The 22,135-nt window shown below is 43.4% G+C and overlaps 2 protein-coding genes across 4 annotated transcripts in view; one reads left to right on the top strand and one right to left on the bottom strand.

The window, feature by feature from the left end:
• Positions 1 to 449: 449 nt before the first annotated feature.
• Positions 450 to 8,365, bottom strand: RBBP9 (retinoblastoma binding protein 9). Its single transcript, XM_006776138.2, has 5 exons — positions 7,474 to 8,365; positions 6,236 to 6,278; positions 5,206 to 5,311; positions 1,373 to 1,458; positions 450 to 982 (listed from the first exon to the last, which is right to left on the bottom strand). Exons 1-5 carry the CDS (start codon positions 7,570 to 7,572, stop codon positions 747 to 749), a joined length of 570 nt encoding a protein of 189 aa, XP_006776201.1. The 5' UTR covers positions 7,573 to 8,365; the 3' UTR covers positions 450 to 746.
• A 5,935-nt stretch (positions 8,366 to 14,300) lies between these two features.
• SEC23B (Sec23 homolog B, COPII coat complex component) overlaps positions 14,301 to 22,135 on the top strand; it is a 46,185-nt gene continuing 38,350 nt past the window's right edge. Inside the window, exons 1-2 of one of the 3 annotated variants that reach the window (XM_006776139.2) lie at positions 14,301 to 14,741; positions 19,857 to 20,091. In XM_006776139.2, the coding sequence (XP_006776202.1) occupies positions 19,871 to 20,091 (221 nt within the window). In that variant the 5' untranslated portion in view covers positions 14,301 to 14,741; positions 19,857 to 19,870. The remainder of the gene's footprint in view (positions 14,742 to 19,856; positions 20,092 to 22,135) is intronic. The other 2 variants (XM_015572040.1, XM_006776140.2) reach the window with 2 other exon arrangements.

Here is a 22,135-nt window from a genome sequence, read left to right on the forward strand (position 1 = left end):
ATGTTCATGGACTACATGTAATTCGTGTACATATGGATTATATATATGTATACATATATTCCCTAAATATAAAAACCATTGTATAAAGTTTTTTCCCCCAAAAAATCCGAAATTTGGCCACACCTTGCCACATTCCCACATGACATGAGTTCTCAATAGCCTATCCTCCCAACTGTGGTCTTACACAAATAAAGTTGACTTCTCATACTCCCTGCCTAACCCTTGCAGATCCCTGCCTCTTATCATCCTTATATTTCATTGTCTCTCAACCTGTTTAAAGGACCGGGGGTTGGGGGGCAAGGTGTCAAAGGTGAAGGCCCTAGTCTGGGTTTAATATCTTGGGCCAGCTCAAAACAGCAGCTAGTGTTTTGAGCTCTAAGCGAACACTCTAGACCTTTAGTCATGTTTTCTTTCTCCAACAAAACAAATTTTACTTTAAAGAGGAGGAGTACAACTCTTATACATCAAATTTATTTAGTTTTAATCTGGGCTGGAAATCAGGAAACCTGGGTTCCATTTGTGTCTTCCTCACTTTGGATGGTTAACATGTCCTTACGGTCCCTTATCATAAGGAAAATACTGCTTTAATTCATAGCAATTTGGAAAGATAGATCCTATGGAAAATGGAAATGCTACTTGTAACTTAGTTTGAACATTAAGACTTGTGTTTGTTTTTTAGGCATTTTTGATGATTTACCTATAATCTGATCATTGCTCTACTATATTGGTATGCAGAATAGCAGAAATCATTCTTTTTGTGCCGATACTTTCAGCATAGACTTTACCACATCAATCAGTTCGGGAAACTCCGTCTTCTGAAAGTGGCCACGGTCAGTGAATTTGTAAAATTTGGCTTCCAAACTATCTGCCACTTCTTGTTGTTCCTTCCAGGGTAGGAAAGGATCATCAGTGGAGCCAAACTGCACAATGTGAGGGCAGTTGGCTTTGATCTTCTCCCACTGCCAGGGGCGGTTGAAGTAGCCTAAGGAGAAAAATATATATAACCTATTGGTGCCAATGGATAATTTCTATTCTAGCCATTCTGAAATATCTAGTGAAGACCGTGGCAGACACACAAAGAATCAGAACCTAAGTGGTTTTCAGATCTGTAGGGCTTGATACCATAGGTACTTGTGAAAGGGAAGTATGGCTCATAGACAGGCCTCGAGGGTTCAATTCTAGACCATGGATTAGAAATGGTTACAACCTCTCATAGTGCCAAACTTATAGCTAAAGATGGGTGGTAAATATTTTTCATGTGCCGTTAGGTTTTTTTAAGCCTAACCAAAAGACAACCGCTGTTTTATAACCTGAACAAGCAGCCCTGTGACTAGAGGAAGGGCTCTTCTGGGGTTTCTGCCTTCAAACTTACCACTTGCACGCTCGTTTTCATCCCCTAAGTCTGATGTGTATGCAGACACTAATACAATCGCATACACTTGATGTGTTTCTGCATACCTGAAGAGAGAGAAATGATGTCAGCTAATATTTAATGTTAAATATGATCACCAAAAAGTCAGTTAACCACTTACCTCATTTGGTTTAGCTTACAAGAAGCATGTGCTATATGCTATTGGAGTTAATATGAGAAATAGTAAGGAAACTGCAGAACTACAAGCCCAATGGTTACTTGATGAGTTTCTACTCATTTTTCAAGGTAGTCCAAACCTCTTCTGCAATCCTTTCCCAATACACATAAAAGCGTAATCATTTTCTTCAGTGTGTGCAATCTACCATTAGTATGCATCAGCATTACTTGATTACACATAGATTTCCAGGCTCAGTCCTAAAGTATGATTCAAAAGGTTGGGAAACCCGGCAGGTGTGGCTCAGTGGTTGAGGGTCGGCCTAAGAACCAGGAGGTCATAGTTTGAATCACAGGGCACATGCCCAGATTGCAGGCTTGATCCCCAGTGGGGAATGTGCAAGAGGTAGCCAATCAATGATTCTCTTTCATCATTGATGTTTCTCCCCCTTTCTCTCTGAAATTAATAAAATACATTTAAAAAAAATTTTAAAGGTTGGGAACAGGGCCCAGGAATCTGCATTTTAAGGCATGCCACCTCTCCCAACCCTATTTTAAGAAATACTGTAAATAGCAGAAATGTATCTCTTTTACCACACACTCCACATTGCATTGTATTACTTACTAGTATTCAGTGTTATATCTATCTCCCCAATGTAGACCATCAGCTCCTCAAGGGCACATCTGAACCTTGATCTTTGTGACCCTGGTGCCTAGTATAGTGCCTGGGAAACAGTTAACTATTTGCAGACATTTTCCTCAAAAACTAGGCTAAGGTAAGACAGAGAATGATAACAGTTTCAAAGAGCCATAGTGCCAGGAAAGATTTATGGTTGGTATTTTGTATGTGGGCCTAAACTTTTCCTCAACCTTTTGTTTTAAAAAATGTTCAAACCTACAGAAAAGTTAGAATTACAAGCACCTAGATTCATTAATTTTGCTACATTTCACCCTAAATCTTCAGCATGTATCCCTAAGACTAAGGCTATCCTCTTATACAACCACTGAATAATTTAACATTGAAACATATTAACTCTATTGTCCCCCCAACTGTACCAAAAATGCTCTTTAAAACTGCTTTTTCAATTCTAGATCCAGTCAAAGATCATACAGTGCATTTGGTTTTCATGACAGTCACTTTAAAAATTTTTTAATATATTTTTATTGATTTCAGAGAGGGAGGGAGTCAGAGAGAAACATCAATGATGAGAGAGAATCATTGATTGGCTGCCTCCTGCAAGCCCCACATGGGATCGAGCCCACAACTGTGGGCATGTGCCATTGACCCGAATCGAACCTGGGACCCTTCAGTCTGCAGGCCAGTGCTCTAGCCACTGAGCCAAACCAGCTAACGCTAAATGTTTTGTTTTCAATAACATCAGCAGTTTTTAAAAATTTAGGGCAGTTGTCTTATACATTATCCCCTAGCCTGAATTTACCTGTTTCCTCACTGAGGTTAGACATTTTTGGCAAGAATACTACATAGGTGATGTTGTGAATCTCCCAGTTCATCCATCAGAGGCACCTGAAGCCTATTGGTGCCATTATTGCTGAGATTAACTTTGATTACTTGCTCTGAAGGCAGCAATTTTCAACCTTTTTTTATCTCATGGCACACATAAACTAATTACTAAGATACTGTTGCACACAAAAAATACATACTTTTTGCCAATCTGACCAAAAAAAGCATGATTTTGATTCATTGTCACCTGATGGCTATTATGTTGGCTGTTTTGTGTTTTGTTTTTATCTGACAATCTCAGGAAAAAGAGATCGGTGCTCTTAGTCAGGCATTGCATGTTTCAAAAATTCTTGTGGCACACCAGTGTGCCTGCTGTGGCACGCAAGTTGGTAATTGCTTAAGGGTGATATCCATCAAATCCTTCCATTGTAAAGACATTATTTCCCCGTTGTGATTAACAAGTAATGTGTGGGGTGGTCCTCTGTGTTACTGTCCATCTCTACAATCCCCCATGGTTTTGTATCTATTTTTCTCTGCCTACCTTAACTTTAGAAGTTAGTTCTTGGAAGGTTGCTCACAATCCTGCAATCGGTTGCAGGGATCTTTAAAAGAAGGCACATCTTTATTAGCCAATGGCCTGAGAAAAATTCAGTTGGCCTTGAGTTGGTACAGATTTCGGCATAAAGGGATTTCTTCATTTTCCAGACAAGCCCTGGCAGCTTATAAACACTGACTATACCATAATTCTGTAGCTCCATATTGCAAAGCATTATTATTGTAGCTTTGATTAGTGTGGCTGAAAGGTTATGGAATTGGCAAAATTCTTTGACATGCAATTCATGTGACATCCTGAAAGACTGCTTGGGATGACACTAGATGAATAAAAACCACAATCCTTTGTCATTCAGCCTGGCAAATATGGAAGAAACCCAACCCGAACAGGCTTATTCCGCCAGCTAAGTCCCTAACCCCTAGGCCAGCGGTTCTCAACCTGTGGGTCGAGACCCCTCTGGGGGTCAAACGACCCTTTCACAGGGGTCACCTAAGACCATTGGAAAACACATATATAATTACATATTGTTTTTGTGATTAATCACTATGCTTTAATTATGTTCAATTTCTAACAATAAAATTGGGGGTCACCACAACATGAGGAACTGTATGTATTAAAGGGTCGCGGCATTAGGAAGGTTGAGAACCACTGCCCTAGACGTTACAACCCTAAAGGGAGAGATGTAATGTTCTTTGGTGATCATCAGGAACATGCCCATGAATCCTAAGGATGGGGGGTTTAAGGAGAGAAGGAGTAACAGTCTCTAACCGCTAACAAATATTTACTGAACACCGACCATATGCCAGACACTGTTGTAGACAGTGGGGTTTTAGAGGCAGAGTGAACAAAGTCCACCCTCATTGATCTTACATCCTATTGGCAGGAGACAGACAAGAAATAAACAGGATATCAGATGGTGAAAAATTGTATAGATAATAAGGGAGATAATCTATAATAATAAAAGCATAATATGCTAATCAGACCAGACATCCTTCCAGGCGAAGCCTTAGCAGCAGGGGCTGAGAAAGAGGCGCCACCATGGTGGGTGAGGGCCAAGGAAGAGGCAGCAGCAGTGATGGCGGAAGGGGACGAGCCCCTCACATGAATTTTGTGCATAGGGCCTTTAGTAAGGTCTAAAGGGAATAGGAGCCAGTGAAGTGAGGTGGTTGTTTCAAATGGACTGATTAGAAGAGGCCTCACTGAAAGGGAATATTCGAGCAGAGCCTGAAGAGGAGGAGAAAACCATGCAGGTATCTAGGGACAGAGTTCCAGGTAGAACAAGAGCAAGTACGGGCCTAAGGTAGGCGCACACTTAGCGTGTTAAGGAACTACAATAAGGTCTGTAAACCAGGTTGGGGGCAGTGAAGGTAGAGATGACATCGGAGCTACTCAGAGCCTTAAAGGCCCAGGAGTTTTTCTGAAGGCATGGGCAGCAGCTGGGAATGGAGCCACTAATGTTTTTAAAAGATCACTGGGTCCCAGTAAAAAAAAAAAAAAAAAAGGTTTTAATCCACTAACCAAACCAGGAAGGATTACAATAAATTATGTTTCCCCTTTTGAGGTCAGCACTAGGTATTTCCTCTACAGTGGAAACCAGATATACACAAGGTATTTCCCAAGAAGACGGTTGGAGCCCACACGGTGATAATTCAACAAGGATCACACCTCATGGCCGCGATGGCCCCGGAACTGTGGCCTATGATGATGGTCCTCTCGTCACAATGCAGCTCTGTCTCCATGAAGGGCAGCCAGATGCTCTCTCGAGCTGTAACTAAGGTTCAGGGTAAAGAAAGAGTCTGTCATTTGATAGGGACAGCCTTCATCTAATGCTGTCCGCCTTTCTAATAGGTGACCGCTCAGCAGTTCACAACTTTAAAACTTCAGGATCACAGTGGCAGTGGAGCCATTTTAATAGACACAGTTGCATGTTGCTGTTGGAAAGAAATCTGTAGTTTTGTTTTTATTTTTTACCATTTTCTTGTAAGAGGAGATAATAAATTATAGAACTCTGGAGTTTTAAATTTTCCAACTTAAAGGACAATGTTCTCTCTCAAATTTGTACATTATTTCTTTTCAAAACGGAAATTCCCAAGACAAGTCATAGCTAAACTCAGAACAAAAGTGTCATTGTTATACTTTTTAAATATTAGGATCTCATAGATGCTGTAAAATTTTATCCTATCTCTGCCTCAAGTGGAACACCCATAACTTTTGCCTGGAAATAACTGTTGATTTATAGAAGGGAAAGTCAAGTTGCTTGCAAAGTTAAAAATTAAATTTTACCAAGTCCGAATACTTTTATTTTTTTCCTTTTTTTAAATCCTCACCCAAGGATATGTTTTTATTGGTTTTAGAGAGAGAAGAAGGGGGGTGGGAGAAACATCGATCAGTAGCCTCCCATATATGTCCTGACGAGGGATTGACGGTATATGCCCTGACTGGGAATCCAACCTCCCACCTGTAACCTTTTTTTGGTGTACAGGATGATGCTCCAGCCAATTGAGCCACCTGGACAGGGCCCAAGTGCTTTTCTTGGTCCTTACTAGAATTGTCTATTAATTTTTTTTTATATACCCTCCTCCCCAAACTACTTGTGATCATTCATTCTTAGGTATATATTCTCTTAGGCTGCTCTACTTGTTCTCTACCAGGAAAATGCAAGATCAAAACCCAACAAGATGAAGCTATTACTCACTTGGATCAGGCATGTTTTTAGCCAAACACTGGAAACCAGGTATCTATGACATGAAGGGGAGAAAAAAAGCTATAATAAACAGCTTCGTTACAACTAATACTTTGCTAATAAGAAATAAGACCAAAAAAAAGAAAGAAATGAGACACCTGATATGATCTTTATTCAATAAGTGTTTGCTTATGTTATGAAATAAAGTGGGTTAAGCACTACAGGATTACATATGAATATACAATCCTCATGTGTCTGTTATTCTATATCTAGCCAGCTCTGTAGGTCTCTATATAGAAATGCTTATATCTGTAGAGAGGGTATGATTGAATGTGTTCTAGACAGAATGACCTGGAGCCAAACAGACTGTGTGCCATGGAGCAGATAAAATGTGGAACAGAAGGTTGGAGATCCCATCCTCTTCGGCAGCTCCAGCCATGGTTTTCAGCCACCACCCAGGTATTTTATTCTAGAAACTTCAGAGCTCTAGAGGTCAGCAACCCAGGAAGCAATCTTATTGTCTGGTTATGGAAGAGAGTTGAAAAAAAACAGCCAGATGTACAAGACAACCTACAGTAGAATGCCATTTCTATAAAGCTCACAAAGAAGCCAAATTAAACAATATGTGTTTAAAAGATACATACAGAGGTTGCAAAGGTACTTTAAAAAGAGGAGCAAATGAAAATAAAATCAGAATGGCAGGGAAATGGGATGGGAGCACACAGATGGCTTCTATTGGTAATGTTCTAGATTTTAGTTTGATGATGGATTCTCAGGAGGAAAAAACCATGCAGGTATCTAGAGACAGAGCGTTCCCGGTAGAATAAGAGGAAGCATGGGCATATACATTAGGATTCATAATTCACATACATCTCACATATATCCTTTGTATACATTCATTAATATTAGGTGTTGAATTTTAAAGAATCTGAGCCAGGGAGCAAAGGGAACAGCTGTAAAACTTTATGGGAACTTCCAAATCTGAACCAGCAGCAGATACAGGGAGGGGGAGGGGACTCGGTCTCTGCAGTTCCAGGAGGTGGTGCGTTGTACTCTTAAGAGCTAAGCCCTCAGAGAAATCCTCCAGGGAGTTTTATCAAAGTGAAGAAGTGTAGCAAAGGGGAGAAATGAAAATACACAGGGTTTGGGGTCGAGGAGGAGTGGGGAGACACGTTCAAATTTCAGTCCTCCATCCCTTCCGTCCCCTCCAGCTCCAGGCTGATTTCCCAGCGCAGCGAGGCGTCTCTTACCTGATCCAGCCTCTTCTTCACCCAGCAATACCATCCGTGGGCCGCAATATCCACGCCTCCATTCCCGGGAACAATTACCGCCTTGCAAGGAGAAGCCATGAACGCAGGTGAGCCAGAGTACCCCGGCTGGCTGCCGATCCTGCAGTGCTTAGAGCCCTAAAGTGAGCCTGCACTGCGGCATTCTGGGGATTGTAGTTCTAGGGTGCCAATAGGGTAGTTCATTCACTCTAGCCTTCCTTACCCCACAGGGCACCCAATAGATATCACCTTTTACTTGCCTCTTACTGGCGTTCGCATTCCCTCCTCCCTCCCTTAATTAAGACAGGTTGTGATATATCCAGAATGTGTTATCTCTTTACTAGAATTATTGGTATTTCCACAGGAAAGTGTGCTTTTAGTTCCAAACATACAGAACACAGCCTATTAGTTGAGGATTCGTGGAATCCTTATCATTTTTCCTTCTGATTTCAAAATAATTCTTAGTATAATAGTCAATTTCAGCCCTGGTTTTTATTTTTTATTACTTTAAATGCATCCTTTAAAAAGTTTCAGTTTGCTTAGAGAATATTGATAACAATAACTTAAACCGATTTAGAGACTAGAGAAACTGAGATACCAAATGAAATGGTTTACCTATTATAATATGGCAATCCTGAAATTTTAGGAACTGATCCTATCTTATATATTCAAAGCTTATTGACTTGATGTGGACAGAGTGTGTATTATAAATGGGAATGAAGAGGAAAGTACTAATTCATTGCTCTGCCCATGGACTTACTCGCTGTGTTCATCACATGTGTGTTAGCATCTGACATTGAGAAACACTCCAGCAGTTTATATTTTGAGCAGGTGCAAATAGATGATCAATGATACACTGCCGCAGTATGTCTAGAAAAGCAAGACATACTTTTCTCTCTTGGATCTTAGACTCCAGATTTTTTAAAAATATATTTTATTGATTTTTTACAGAGAGGAAGGGAGAGGGATAGAGAACTAGAAACATCGATGAGAAAGAAACATCGATCAGCTGCCTCCTGCACACTCCCCACTGGGGATGTGCCCGCAACAAGGTACATGCCCTTGACCGGAATCGAACCTGGGACCCTTGAGTACGCAGGCCGACGCTCTATCCACTGAGCCAAACGGGTTAGGGCGTTTTATTTATTTTTTTAATATATTTTATTGATTCAAATTTTTTTAAAAGGTCAGGGTTATTTAACTTTAAATGTGAACTTATTCACTGAAGAAGAAATGAACTACTGATCCACACAACAACATGGATGAGTCTCAAAAGGATTATGTTGAGTGAAAGATGGCAAACAAAAAAAGACTATGCACCGTATGATTCCACTTATTCAAAACTCAGAGAGTCCTTCCTTGCATCTATCATTTCTCAAATTCCTCCAGGTTAAAAATTCAATATGCCTAGGTGCCATATTTTGGGGTAGTGTGTCCTGAACCCTATCAAAGGAGGGGCCAAGGATAACTCTAGCTTCCAGGCTGAGTAACTGGGAGAATAGTGTCTCTAAGCGAAGTAGAAAATACAAGAGGCAAGTTAATTTAGGGGGGAAATATGAATTTAGTTTAGGACATAACAAGATTGAGATGCCCGAGAATATCAAGATATCCAACATGTTGTTGAATATATGAATCTGATGTTACAGAAGTATAAGCCTAATATATAGAATGTAGATTATACACAATGTATCATATCTCAGGAGAATTGTGGAAGATTTTGAAATAGTCAAAAGAGAAGTTTCTATGGAATACTGTGCCGGGAGCCAGTCCATCCTTGCTGTTTCAAGGGACCTGGCATATGGCATACTGTTCTTAATATGTTTGCTCACCTTCTTGGCACTATGTGTTTTAACCAAGGTCACCTCTCCGAGAAAGGTTGTTTCCCCAGGTAGAGATTTCCCCCGGAAGGTAGGGAGGTAATAAATCCGCTTAACTAAGTGCCAGACGGGTAATTAATCACTTTAACTATGAAAAATCATGCTTAAGCTACATAATCTTTACTCCCTGGAATGGAGATTAGAAACGCCCTAACCTTTGGAATAGAGATTGATAGGATTGGAATCAACTGGTATAAATACAGATGTACCAAGACAATAGGAGACAGAACTTAGAACTCAGAACTTCGGCGACAGAACTTAGGACACAGAACTTAGAAGACAGAACTTACACAGAACTTAGAGACAGAACCTAGAGAGGCAGAACCGAGAGACAGACCCGAGACACAGAACTTAGAACACAGAACTTAGAGACAGAAGAACTTCGCTGGAGAGAACATGGCAAAAGATCCTGGACAGAACCTGGCTACAGAACTTGGTTGGAGAACCTAGACAGAACCTGGCTGAAGAACCCGGCTACAGAACCTGGTGACCGAACCTGGCTGGAGAACCTAGCGAAAGAACATGGCTACCGAACCTGGCTGGAGATCCTAACCAGAACTTCGCTGGAGATCCAGACCAGAACTTGGCTGGAGATCCTGGCTAGGCTGCTGATCAACTGAACGCTGGCTCCGTGTCTTTCCTTCTTCGCCGACTCCGGCCACACCTTTGGGGACCCCTGGACCTGCTGGGGTTGGACCCTGGCATCTGGCGCCCGAACAGGGACCCCTTGGTAAGCGCCCCGCACTCGGGACGGATCGGACTCCACCGTAGGAAGAGGGTGGATAGTCTTCGCCTACTCCATCCACACCTTTGGGAACCCCTGGACCTGCTGGGGTTGGACCCTGGCATCTGGCGCCCGAACAGGGACCCCTTGGTAAGCGCCCCGCACTCGGGACGGATCGGACTCCACCGTAGGAAGAGGGTGGATAGTCTTCGCCTACTCCATCCACACCTTTGGGAACCCCTGGACCTGCTGGGGTTGGACCCTGGCATCTGGCGCCCGAACAGGGACCCCTTGGTAAGCGCCCCGCACTCGGGACGGATCGGACTCCACCGTAGGAAGAGGGTGGATAGTCTTCGCCTACTCCATCCACACCTTTGGGAACCCCTGGACCTGCTGGGGTTGGACCCTGGCATCTGGCGCCCGAACAGGGACCCCTTGGTAAGCGCCCCGCACTCGGGACGGATCGGACTCCACCGTAGGAAGAGGGTGGATAGTCTTCGCCTACTCCATCCACACCTTTGGGAACCCCTGGACCTGCTGGGGTTGGACCCTGGCATCTGGCGCCCGAACAGGGACCCCTTGGTAAGCGCCCCGCACTCGGGACGGATCGGACTCCACCGTAGGAAGAGGGTGGATAGTCTTCGCCTACTCCATCCACACCTTTGGGAACCCCTGGACCTGCTGGGGTTGGACCCTGGCATCTGGCGCCCGAACAGGGACCCCTTGGTAAGCGCCCCGCACTCGGGACGGATCGGACTCCACCGTAGGAAGAGGGTGGATAGTCTTCGCCTACTCCATCCACACCTTTGGGAACCCCTGGACCTGCTGGGGTTGGACCCTGGCATCTGGCGCCCGAACAGGGACCCCTTGGTAAGCGCCCCGCACTCGGGACGGATCGGACTCCACCGTAGGAAGAGGGTGGATAGTCTTCGCCTACTCCATCCACACCTTTGGGAACCCCTGGACCTGCTGGGGTTGGACCCTGGCATCTGGCGCCCGAACAGGGACCCCTTGGTAAGCGCCCCGCACTCGGGACGGATCGGACTCCACCGTAGGAAGAGGGTGGATAGTCTTCGCCTACTCCATCCACACCTTTGGGAACCCCTGGACCTGCTGGGGTTGGACCCTGGCATCTGGCGCCCGAACAGGGACCCCTTGGTAAGCGCCCCGCACTCGGGACGGATCGGACTCCACCGTAGGAAGAGGGTGGATAGTCTTCGCCTACTCCATCCACACCTTTGGGAACCCCTGGACCTGCTGGGGTTGGACCCTGGCATCTGGCGCCCGAACAGGGACCCCTTGGTAAGCGCCCCGCACTCGGGACGGATCGGACTCCACCGTAGGAAGAGGGTGGATAGTCTTCGCCTACTCCATCCACACCTTTGGGAACCCCTGGACCTGCTGGGGTTGGACCCCGGCAATACTGGGCATTTTTAAAAGGACCCTATGGAGTGATGTGATTGTTAGGAGGTGTGTGTCTTTCTCTTTGACTAAACTGTTTTACAACTTTTGAGAAATAGAAATCAACTTTACAGGAATTGGATAATACAGTTGTTTTCTTTGCATAATAATGCAAATGTTTCCTGTTCACAATGAAAATGAATTTTGCATGGTAGACAGTATGTGTCTATAAATCAAAATTTTCTTTGAACCGGTTTGAACATCCTTACTGGTCCTCTTTTAAATGAATGAATTATGTAGAAGCATTTTTTTTTAAATTGATTTTACAGAGAGGAAGGAAGAGGGATAGAGAGTTAGAAACATCAATGAGAGAGAAACATTGATCAGCTGCCTCTTGCACACTCCCTACTGAGGATGTGTCCGCAACTAAGGTACATGCCCCTGACCAGAATTGAACCCGGGACCCTTGAATCCGCAGGCTGACGCTCTATCCACTGAGCCAAACTGGTTAGGGCTGTAGAAGCTTTGACATGTTCTCATCTTATGTTTGTATGAGGGCCATGTTTCCTTTTTGAAACTTTTAACAATTTTGGAGGTTTCACCAACATCCCAATGGATTCACCTGATAAAACCAGGGAAATCATGTTGCTGAAGAACATGAAATCAGATTAGTACATCTCTTTAAAGGGGCTCTGTCTGATTGGCTTATGAAGATAAATACACTAATATAAATTACCTGTTCCTTAAATTCCCAGAAAATAAGGAAGTTAAACTTCTAATACTTTAAATGTGCTAGATTTTTTTTTTTAAAAGAAGCCTTCTTACAGAAATTTCTAGTACAGAATCTAGGTGCAAGAATTAAAGCAAATCTTGGCCAAGTTATACTTAATGTTTGACTAACAAAACACACCTATGTCTTTCCTCAATGTAAAGTATAATACACGTATTTTATTTGAACTCATTCCCTTACTGAGAGAATAATTAATTTGAATCTCCTAAATTTATAGAAGTGTAATGATCAAATGAACTAACATTACCCTTACATAATGTTTTAGGAACATGGAAATGTAAACTTGCTCAACAAAACCGAATAATTATTCTGACAAATTTTTTATATTAACAGTAATTGTTTCATAGTACATCAACTTAAATGAATTTTAAACCTCGTAATATCAAATCGAGCTAATTAATCGTCATAATTCTTGGATGCCTAGATATGTTCTAAGCATAATTTTAAGTTTATATAGTTTTGCTTAGTTTTACAGGCTACAGAGAGGCTACATATCTCTGGGTCAGATCTGCCGGAAGCCGGTCCACCCTTGCTGCTTGACACAGTCGCTGCAGGGAAGAAACATGTGCACAGCTTATGTTTCAAGGGACCTGGCGTATATGGCATATGTTCGCTCCCCGTCTTAGCGCTATGTGTTTTAAACAGGACCACCTCCCCAAGAAAAGTTGTTTCCCCAGGTGAGGATTTTTCCCTGGAGTTAGGGATTAACAGGACTAAGGAAGAGAATAAATCGAGATTAACCTAGACAAGATTAAAATCAACAGAACTAGATAGAGACAGGATTTTTGGCAAAAGTCGGATAAGAAACTATGGAAATAAAACAAGGAACTGTAGAAGGTTACCCAAAACATACCATGTGTGATTATAGAGGCATGCTTATAGGATCAAATAGTATAAATACAGATGTAACAGGACAATAAAGGGAGAACTTGGCTATGCTGATCAACTGAACACTGTTGTCTCCGTGTCATTCCTTCTTCGCCGATTACATCCACACCTTCGGGAACACCTGGACCTGCTGGGGCTGGACCCCAACACAGATCAATAAGCTTAGCCTTGTTGTTGCCTCATATAAAAAGGTGTAAAACCGTTTTGGTGCCTGTGGAAGTTGCGCTCTGCGTAGTTAGGTTTACTTCGTTCTCTAAAGTGCTTGACTATGACAATCCCCAACTATTCACCGTCTCTAGGATAACAGGGATAGAAATGCTGAGAGGAGCTGTGCTTCTAGCGCAGCCATCAGGGCGAGCGAGGAGGAAACCTTGTCACGTGATCAAGCAGAACCAAACCTGTGGAATTTACGATCTTTTCTTTTTCATATTTTAAGTTTTGTGTTTTTTTTTTTTACACGTACAAAGAAATAGCATTCTGTCTTCAGGTAGACGTCTTGAATGACCCATTCATGCAAGTTCACTGAGTCCACCTTAATGAAACCTAAGTCCTTCGTGTACTGACCTTAACACTGGCGGCTCAGGAAGAGGCCATATATCCGGATCAGACCGCTCCGATTTGAGCAGACGCGTCAGGAACGAGAACCCTGCCCTAACCGGTTTGGCTCAGTGGATAGGGGTGGGCCTGCATACTCAAGGGTCCCGGGTTCGATTCCGGTCAAGGGCATGTACTTTGGTTGCAGGCACATACCCAGTAGGGAGGTGTGCAGGAGGCAGCTGATGGATGTTTCTAACTCCTATCCCTTTCTCTTCCTCTCTGTAAAAAATCAATAAAATATTTTTTTGGGGGGTGGGGGGGAGAAAGAGAACCCGGGCCGAATTTCCCAGGCATCAGTAAAGTGGCCGGTGACCCATCTTGCTCCCTCTGCAGCAACGAGGCAAAAGGCACCATGAATCTTAACTAGACCCAGAGACCTGCCTCCACACACGGGTGCGCGCGCAGGCGTCCCCATACTCACCGCCCCCAACACTCCTTCCGCCCCGCCCCACCCTTTCCCGCGCGCTGACGCCTCTTTCCGGCCGGCTTCTGGTTCCTCTGCGCAGGCCCACCCCTTCTTCCGGGGCCATACGTCATCGTTCTCGCTTCCCTGTAACTAAGGTGATGAGAGGAACTTCCCGCTGAGGCGGGCGGACGTCATGTTGGATCAGAGAGTGCACCTGAGGCGTCCTGGCTGCGCCTAGAAAACAGTCCGGCTGGCGCCGGGGTTTTCTAAAGCGGAAACGTTTAGCGGTGAGCGTGGAGAAAAGTATGTTCTGAGGAACTACGGTTTTGTAGAGCGAGGCACGAGTGTCTTGCCCTTTTCCAAGATGGCGGCGCGGCTTCTCTGAATGTCTTGCTTCCGCTTGCCTGCCGGAGGGGGCGCTTTTTGATTGGCCCGTGGGAGGCGCCGGGAGTGACGCACAGAGACGCTGACCAATCGACTTAGAGCTGAGCTGGACTTGGCGGTGGGAGCTGCTGCCGGTCTCTTGTAGGTGCGGACGGCTGCGGCCAGGTGGACGACTACGGCCAGGTGAGTCGGGGACGCCGGAGGGGCCCGAGGTCTGGGCACAGGCGCGGGAGTGTAGGCGGCAAAGGGTTTGCTTCCGGGGTAAACCCTTTTCCCGGTGGGCAGAGGAACGGGGGCAATTGGTGATCCAGGGGTCTTCTGAGAGTGACGCTTTCCCCGCCAGGCCGGCTTCTGACTAGGGATGTCTCTGAAAGGAGGGGTGCGAAAGGACCCAGACTGCTTTTTCAGTTTTTGAACTCGCGCTTCGCGTGAAATGACTTCTGTTTCTTGATAGAGCTGAAACTAGAACACAGGACTTCTGACTGCCTTGGATTTAACCTTTGGTTAAACTTGGTTTCTGTGTCTTGAAAATATGCTTGGTGGATGGAGTAAGAGTGGTTCCGATTTTTTTTTTGTACGACACTTGTATCGGATCTTTCCAGCCCTTTCATATATTCATTCATTCATTCAGCTGTTAATCTCTTCAGATCCCCTTCCCCTTTGAGAATTTGGTGTAAGTTCTAAGTTCCTTCATAGAACCATTTCCCTAGATGGATGCACAGCCATTGATGCACAGAATTTCACATAAGTTTCAGAGGTTGTTTGAGCCTCAAATTCTGGGTGGGTTTTGTGCCCATGGTTAAGAATCCATGCTGTACTGACACACTCAAAGGGCAGACTCCCTGAGCACCAAAGCCCACTGAAACAAGTCCTGCTTTGGAGGGTCAGTTTCTGCACAGCAGCACCTCTGCTGTAGTCACAGCAGGTCCTCGCAGTTGTTCGGCCCGGGGGTCAGTTCCTCCCAGTGATGCCAGCAGCAATCAAGGCTCAATTACAACAGGACAGTGCCCACACGGATGTACCTGGAGCACCCAGCTCAGGTGAACTGGGAGGCTGTGCCACTGAACCCTACAGGACACCTACTATACACGGCCACTCTACCAAGTCCAGGGCATGTAGCGCTCTACCTAGTACACAGAAAGAAGCATAGGGAAGCAGCCAAAATTTGGAGACAAAGAAACCCCAAATGAAAGGACAGGAAACGTTTCCAGGAAAAAAAATAAAAAACCTAAATGAAATGGAGGCAAGCAAGCTACCAGATACAGAGTTCAAACAATGGTTTATAGGGATGCTGAAGGAACTTAGAACTTAAACAGCATGAAAATGGACATGGAACACTGCTGGTATGGCTAAGTGGTTGAGCATCGACCCATAAACCAAGAGGTCACCAGATGGATTCTAGGTAAGGGCACACGCCCATGGGTTGTGGGGTCGCTGCCCAGTAGAGGGCTTAAAGGAGGCAGCTGATAGATGTTTCTCTCATTGATGTTTCTATCTCTCTATCCCTTTCCCTTCCTCTCTCTAAAATCAATAAAAACATAAGCAAAACAAAAACAGTCATGGAAACCATTCAAATGAGCCAGTCAGTGTGAAGGATACTTTTAGGGTCCCTGGGAAGGAATGCACAAGGCCAAAAGGGCTAAAGAATTATGAGTTAACTAGAGGCCCGGTGCACGAAATTTGTGCATTAGGGGGAGGGGATCCTTCCCCTGGGTACTGACCTTTAGACCTCTTCACAATCAACATCCCCTTTTGCTTATACTACATTCCACTTGCTAAGACCATTATCTTTCCCATCTGGACCTGCCCAGAGAATTCTCCACCCAAAAAAAGCCCACCCAGAGTCCTTTAAAGCCTCTGATTCCTCTTGTCTCTGGATGCTGGCACCATTTTGGTTTTCCAGATGACCTAATCTATATAATAAAAGCTTAAGCGACGGTTCCCATGGAACAACTGTAACAACAAGTTGCTATAATGCACACTGACCACCAGGGGCAGACACTCAACGCAGGAGCTGACCCCTGGTCGTCAGTGTGCTCCCCCAGGGGGAGTGCTGCTCAGCCAGAAGCCAGGCTCATGGCTGGCGAGCGCAGTGGCAGTGGTGGGAGCCTCCCCTGCCTCCACGGCAGCACTAAGGAGCAGCAAGCCAGGCTGTAAGGAGCAAGCAGGCAGGTGGTTAAAGAGCAAGGGATCCTGGATTGTGAGAGGGATGTCCACCTGCCAGCTTGGGGAATCGGGCCCAAGCCGGCCGGCAGACATTCCCGAAGGGTCCTGGGCTGAGAGAGGGTGCAGGCTGGGCTGAGGGGCACCCTCCCCACCCCCCCGTGCACGAATTTTGTGCACCAGGGAACTGATGTTTAGAATTCAATGATTTGATCAGACCTAACAGATACACTAACTGAAATGAAGAATAATTTATAGGTAATCAACAGTAGAGTAGATGAAGCTGAGAATCAGATCAGTGATTTGCAATATAAGGAAGCAAAAAGCACCCAATCAGAATAGCAATAAGAAAAATAATCCAAAAACATGAAGATAGTGTAGGAAGCTTCTGGGATAACTTCTAGCATTCCACCATTCACATCATGAGTGTGCAAGGAGAAGAAGGAGAGCAAGAAGTTGAGAACCCATTTGAAAAAATGACAGAAAACTTCCCTAACCTGGTGAAGGAAATAGACATACAAGTCCAGGAAGCCCAGAGAGTCCCAAAGAAGATGAGCCCAAAGAGGCCCATACTGAGACACATCATAATTACAATGCAAAAGGTTAAAAGACAGATTCTTAAAAGCAGCAAGAGAAAATAAGTTAGTTATCTACAAGAGAGCTCACATAAAACTATCAGCTGATTTCTCAACAGAAACTTTGCAGGCCAGAAGTGGGTGGCAAGAAATATTTAAAGTGACAGACAGCAAGGACCTACAACCAAGATTACCCAGGAAAGTTGTCATTTAGAATTGAAGGACCTATAAAGAACTTTCTAGACAACAAAAAGCTAATGGAGTTCATTACCACTGAATCATTATTACATGAAATGTTAAAGGTTCTTTAAAAAGAAGAAGAAAAGACAAATGATAAAAAATGTGAACAATAAAATGACAGTAAATATCTATCAAACAATTGAATCTAAAAAACAATAAACAAGCATGCAAAACAGAAACAGACTAATAGATACAGAGAACATTTTGATCATTGCCAGATAGAAGGGGGGTTAGGGGAATGGGTGAAAAAGTACAAATTGGTTGTTACAGAGTAGTCATGGGGATGTAAAGTACAGCATAGGGAATGTAGTCAATAATATTGTAATAGCTACATATCGTGTCAGATGGGTGCTAGATTTATCAGGGCAATCACTTCGCAAGTTACCTAAATGTCTAATCACAAGGTTATACACCTGAAACTAAAATAATATTGTATGTCAACCATAACTGAAAAGTAAAAAATGTCTTTTTGGTTTTTGTTAAATCCATGCTGTAGAAGAAGGCATGAGGATGTTGTAAATGCTTCCCTCCACGTCCCGTGTGGTTCAGGGTTCAGAATCTGGAAGAGGAGCCGCACACAAATGAGAGAGAAGAGACAAGAGATAATTTGGAAATATTGGGGTGCCGGGGTCTAGGCCGAGCCGTCCAGGGGTTCCCAAAGGTGTGGACGGAGTCAGCGAAGAATGTTTTACAGGGAGACAGTGTTCAGAACTCTAGCTCTCTTTAGTTTCCCTGGATCTTCCTGTGCCTGGCTGAGGCCACAGAGAGAGATCCACAGGCAAGCTGAGCCTTTATTTTATAGTCAGAGGTAAACAAGATAGTGCTTACCATAGTTACACTGTTCTTGTGAGTTTCACTTGTTTTGGCCACCTCCTGCACTTCCCTCAGCCCATTAGCTTCCCAGATAAGATCTGGAGAGTGTTATAAGGTCAAGCCTAATTATGCTAAGAGGACTGTGCCCTCTAAGCTGGGACTTGTTTGTGACTTTGCCAACAGGTCAGTCAGTCCGAGGCTTAATCCCATGTCGGCTCCCCACATGAGGGGAAGAGACAGTGGGAAACTGAGAGAGAAGGTTTTAATATGTAGTTGTTTGAGGACATTGGATGGAGCCAGTACCTTTTAATAATGAACTGTTTTGAGAAGGGAAGTAGCCAGTGAAGCCTGTTGAGGTACTTGCTGAGAACTGTGATCTTAGAATTACATCCATTTGCCATCCAGGAAGCTGCAGAAGTGCCTCCTGTGTACAGTGCGTCAGTTTCCCACTTTTGCCAGAAATAACAAATATATGCCATCGAGTTGCATATGGAACAAATATTTGGAATTTTTGTGGGTAGGTTATGTATAGTAGACTAATTCATTCGTTTTTCTAGCCATATATTACTATTATCTTGGTTCAAATCATTACAGTAAGGCGCTTCTGATAATAACATGGAGACAATTATTATTCAGCACTGTATGAAATGAGCACTAGAGGCCAGTAGTATTGTAGATTCTTTAATTTGCTTCCCCTTGAGGTGCTTGTTCTCTTAAACCTTAATAGTTGAGACATGTGTTAGCCTAGATTTTAGGATGTAAACAGGATGTATAATATATTCGATGGAGTTGGTGTTATTGGGGCTTGAAAAGGTTAGTCTGAATGACTATTTTATTACTGGAATCTTTCAAGGCATGGGCATGAGCAACCATGGTGAGTAGAGAGGTCTTGGTGAGGAAGTCACTCAGCATAATAGCAAACTTTCCTTTGTAATTTTGGTGATTCCAAGTAAGAATTCCCTCAGAACTGGTGGCTGTTCCCATTATGAATTGGATTCCCACATCAATATCCAGTTCTTTCCTCCACAGGTAACAAAGGGAGGAGGGAAAAGGGCACAAAAACGAGATCACTTGGCATATAAAATTTAGTAGTGTTTATTTTAGTAGAGCAAGGAAGGAAAGGGATTAGGGAGGAAGGTAGCTGGATGCTGAAACAGAGTTTGAGACAAACCCTTGGGCAAGGAGCTGAAATGATTGGCCGAGATGATGAGATGACATGAGGAGGTTTAAATGCAGCTTAGAGATGATCAAATGATTGTAAGCCTCCTGCTCCTTTTATTTTTCTTAAGTTTTAGAGAGGAGGGTTGAGGAAGGGACAGTAGTCAAAGATAACTGTGAAGTTAATCAGCTTTTGGGGGTCATTGGGAAGCAAGTGTTGCATCCTACAGTGACAGTTTCTTCCAGACTTAGTGTTAAACATTGCGCTAGGGGATCTTTCTTTCTTTCTTTTTTTTTGTCTTTGAAGTTTAGTTGACAATTTCACATACAATTAAAATTTTTTCTTCAGTTTCTTTTTAGACTATGGCAACGTATCTGGAGTTCATTCAGCAGAATGAAGAACGGGATGGTGTGCGTTTCAGTTGGAATGTGTGGCCTTCTAGCCGTCTCGAGGCTACAAGAATGGTTGTACCTTTGGCTTGTCTCCTTACACCTTTGAAAGAACGTCTAGACCTGCCCCCTGTACAGTATGAACCTGTGCTGTGCAGCAGGCCAACTTGCAAAGCTATTCTCAACCCTCTTTGGTATGAATTCATTTAAAAACTAGTAAATGATCAATACAGTAAATTATGACATTTCTCTGATTCTCATTTAAGTGATTGAATTTGGGCAAGGCATCAAATTTGAGATTAGTAAATGCTGAGATTCTTTTTTTGCTTTAAACATGCTTTTTATTGATTCCAGAGAGGAATGGAGAGGTAGAGAGAGACAGAACATCAATGATGAGAAACAATCATTGATTGGTTGCCTCCTGCACACCCCCTACTGAGGATTGAGCTCGCAACCTGGGCATGGGACCTGACCGTGACCTCCTGTTTCATAGGTGGACCCCCAACCACTGAACCACACTGGCTGGGCGATGGTGAGATTCTTAGTTGATGAATGCTTTTAGAAATCTCCCTGATACCCAGGCCAGGAAGCTCAGTTGGTTAGATCATTGTCCCGATCTGCCGAGGTCAGGTTTATCTCTGCTCAGGGGACATATAAGAATCAATCAATGAATGCATAAGTAAGTAGAATAACATATGTTTCTCTCTCTCTTTCTCTCTCTCTCTTTCCTATTCTTCCCTTCCTCCCTCCCTCCCCTCCCCTCCCTCTCTCTTTCTCAAGATCAAATGAAAATTTAAAAATAAAATGATCTCCCTGGCATAATACTTCAGATAAAATTAGAATTTATGAAGGAATGAGGTGGAAGTAGAGGGAAAGGTTTTGAAATTCACTTTTTGGGGGCTGATTTTCAGTTTGTATTTAGGTCAATTTTAGATTTTTTTAAAAATATATTTTATTGATTTCTTACAGAGAGGAAGGGAGAGAGATAGTCAGAAACATCAGTGAGAGAGAAACATCAATCAGCTGCCTCCTGCACACCTCCTACTGGGGATGTGCCCAGAATCGAACCTGGGACCTGTCAGTCCATAGGCCGACGCTCTATCTACTAAGCCAAACCAGTCAGGGCCAATTTTAGATTGTATTGGTGCCCTTTAAAGCATTAAAAAGAAAAAATCAAAAAGCTTAGACAGTTTTCTCATACCTATTTAGTATAGTGATGATATAATAGAAGAAATTTTAACTCCTTTCTTGTTTGTTTATAAATTTTTATTGATTGATTGATTTTTAGAGAGAGAAAGACACACACACATACACCAGACATGGATTTGTTGCTCCACCCACCCATGCATTCATTGGTTGACTCTTTTTTTTTTTTTAAATCTTAGCACTTTATTCTTTTTTTATATATATTTTATTGATTCTTTACAGAGAGGAAGGGAGAGAGATAGAGAGTTAGAAACATCGATGAGAGAGAAACATCGATCAGCTGCCTCCTGCACATCTCCCACTGGGGATATGGCCGCAACCAAGGTACATGCCCTTGACCGGAATCGAACCCGGGACCCTTCAGTCCGCAGGCCGACGCTCTATCCACTGAGCCAAACCGGTTTCGGCCATTGGTTGACTCTTTTATGTGACCTGACCAGAGATGAACCCGCAACCTTGGTGTATTAGAATGACACTCTAACTGAGCTACGGGCGAAATTTTAACTCTTAATGATTTTATTGTTAAGTATAAATTTTTTTGTCCCTATGATATTTCTCTTAAATGTGGGTACTATTTGAAAGAATTTTTAAATAGGTGAAGAGTGTCATTAATATTCTTTAACATAAAAGTCTTATATGAGGGAACATTTTTTACTTCATTCCCTTGCTTTATGTAATGTGCCCACATATAATATGTTGCTGCCTTCTTTTAAAATGATAGTCACTTATTGTTAATTTTCTAAATGTAGAAAGTGGAGCAGGGAGGCAACTAAAGTATTTTGAACCAATCCTAGGAATTTTATCAACTCAGAAGCATGCCTGCTCAACTTTGCTTCAAGTGAGCTAAGTGAAAGTCTGGGAAGTTTTTCCTTGTGTGAAATAAACTTTTTAGTATCAAAATTTAGTAGTTTCACATATCTGAACAATAAAGATGTTAGAAAAATTACTAAGACTATGTTCCAAGATAACATGGCAAAAGGATATAAGCTATAATTCATATAAAGTATAACATTCTAAATATTATCTAAGAAA

The sequence above is a fragment of the Myotis davidii genome, unplaced genomic scaffold, assembly GCF_000327345.1.
Source record: "Myotis davidii unplaced genomic scaffold, ASM32734v1 scaffold608, whole genome shotgun sequence".
Lineage (NCBI taxonomy): Eukaryota > Metazoa > Chordata > Mammalia > Chiroptera > Vespertilionidae > Myotis > Myotis davidii.

Bases quoted from the DNA above. Each gene is read 5' to 3' on its own strand.
- RBBP9 (XM_006776138.2), bottom strand. From the start codon at position 7,572: ATGGCTTCTCCTTGCAAGGCGGTAATTGTTCCCGGGAATGGAGGCGTG. The intron at 1,459-5,205 runs GTGTGATCCTTG...CTCTCTCTTCAG, and splicing joins GGGGCCATCGCGGCCATGAG to GTATGCAGAAACACATCAAG. The intron at 983-1,372 runs GTAAGTTTGAAG...TTTTCTCCTTAG, and splicing joins TGAAAACGAGCGTGCAAGTG to GCTACTTCAACCGCCCCTGG.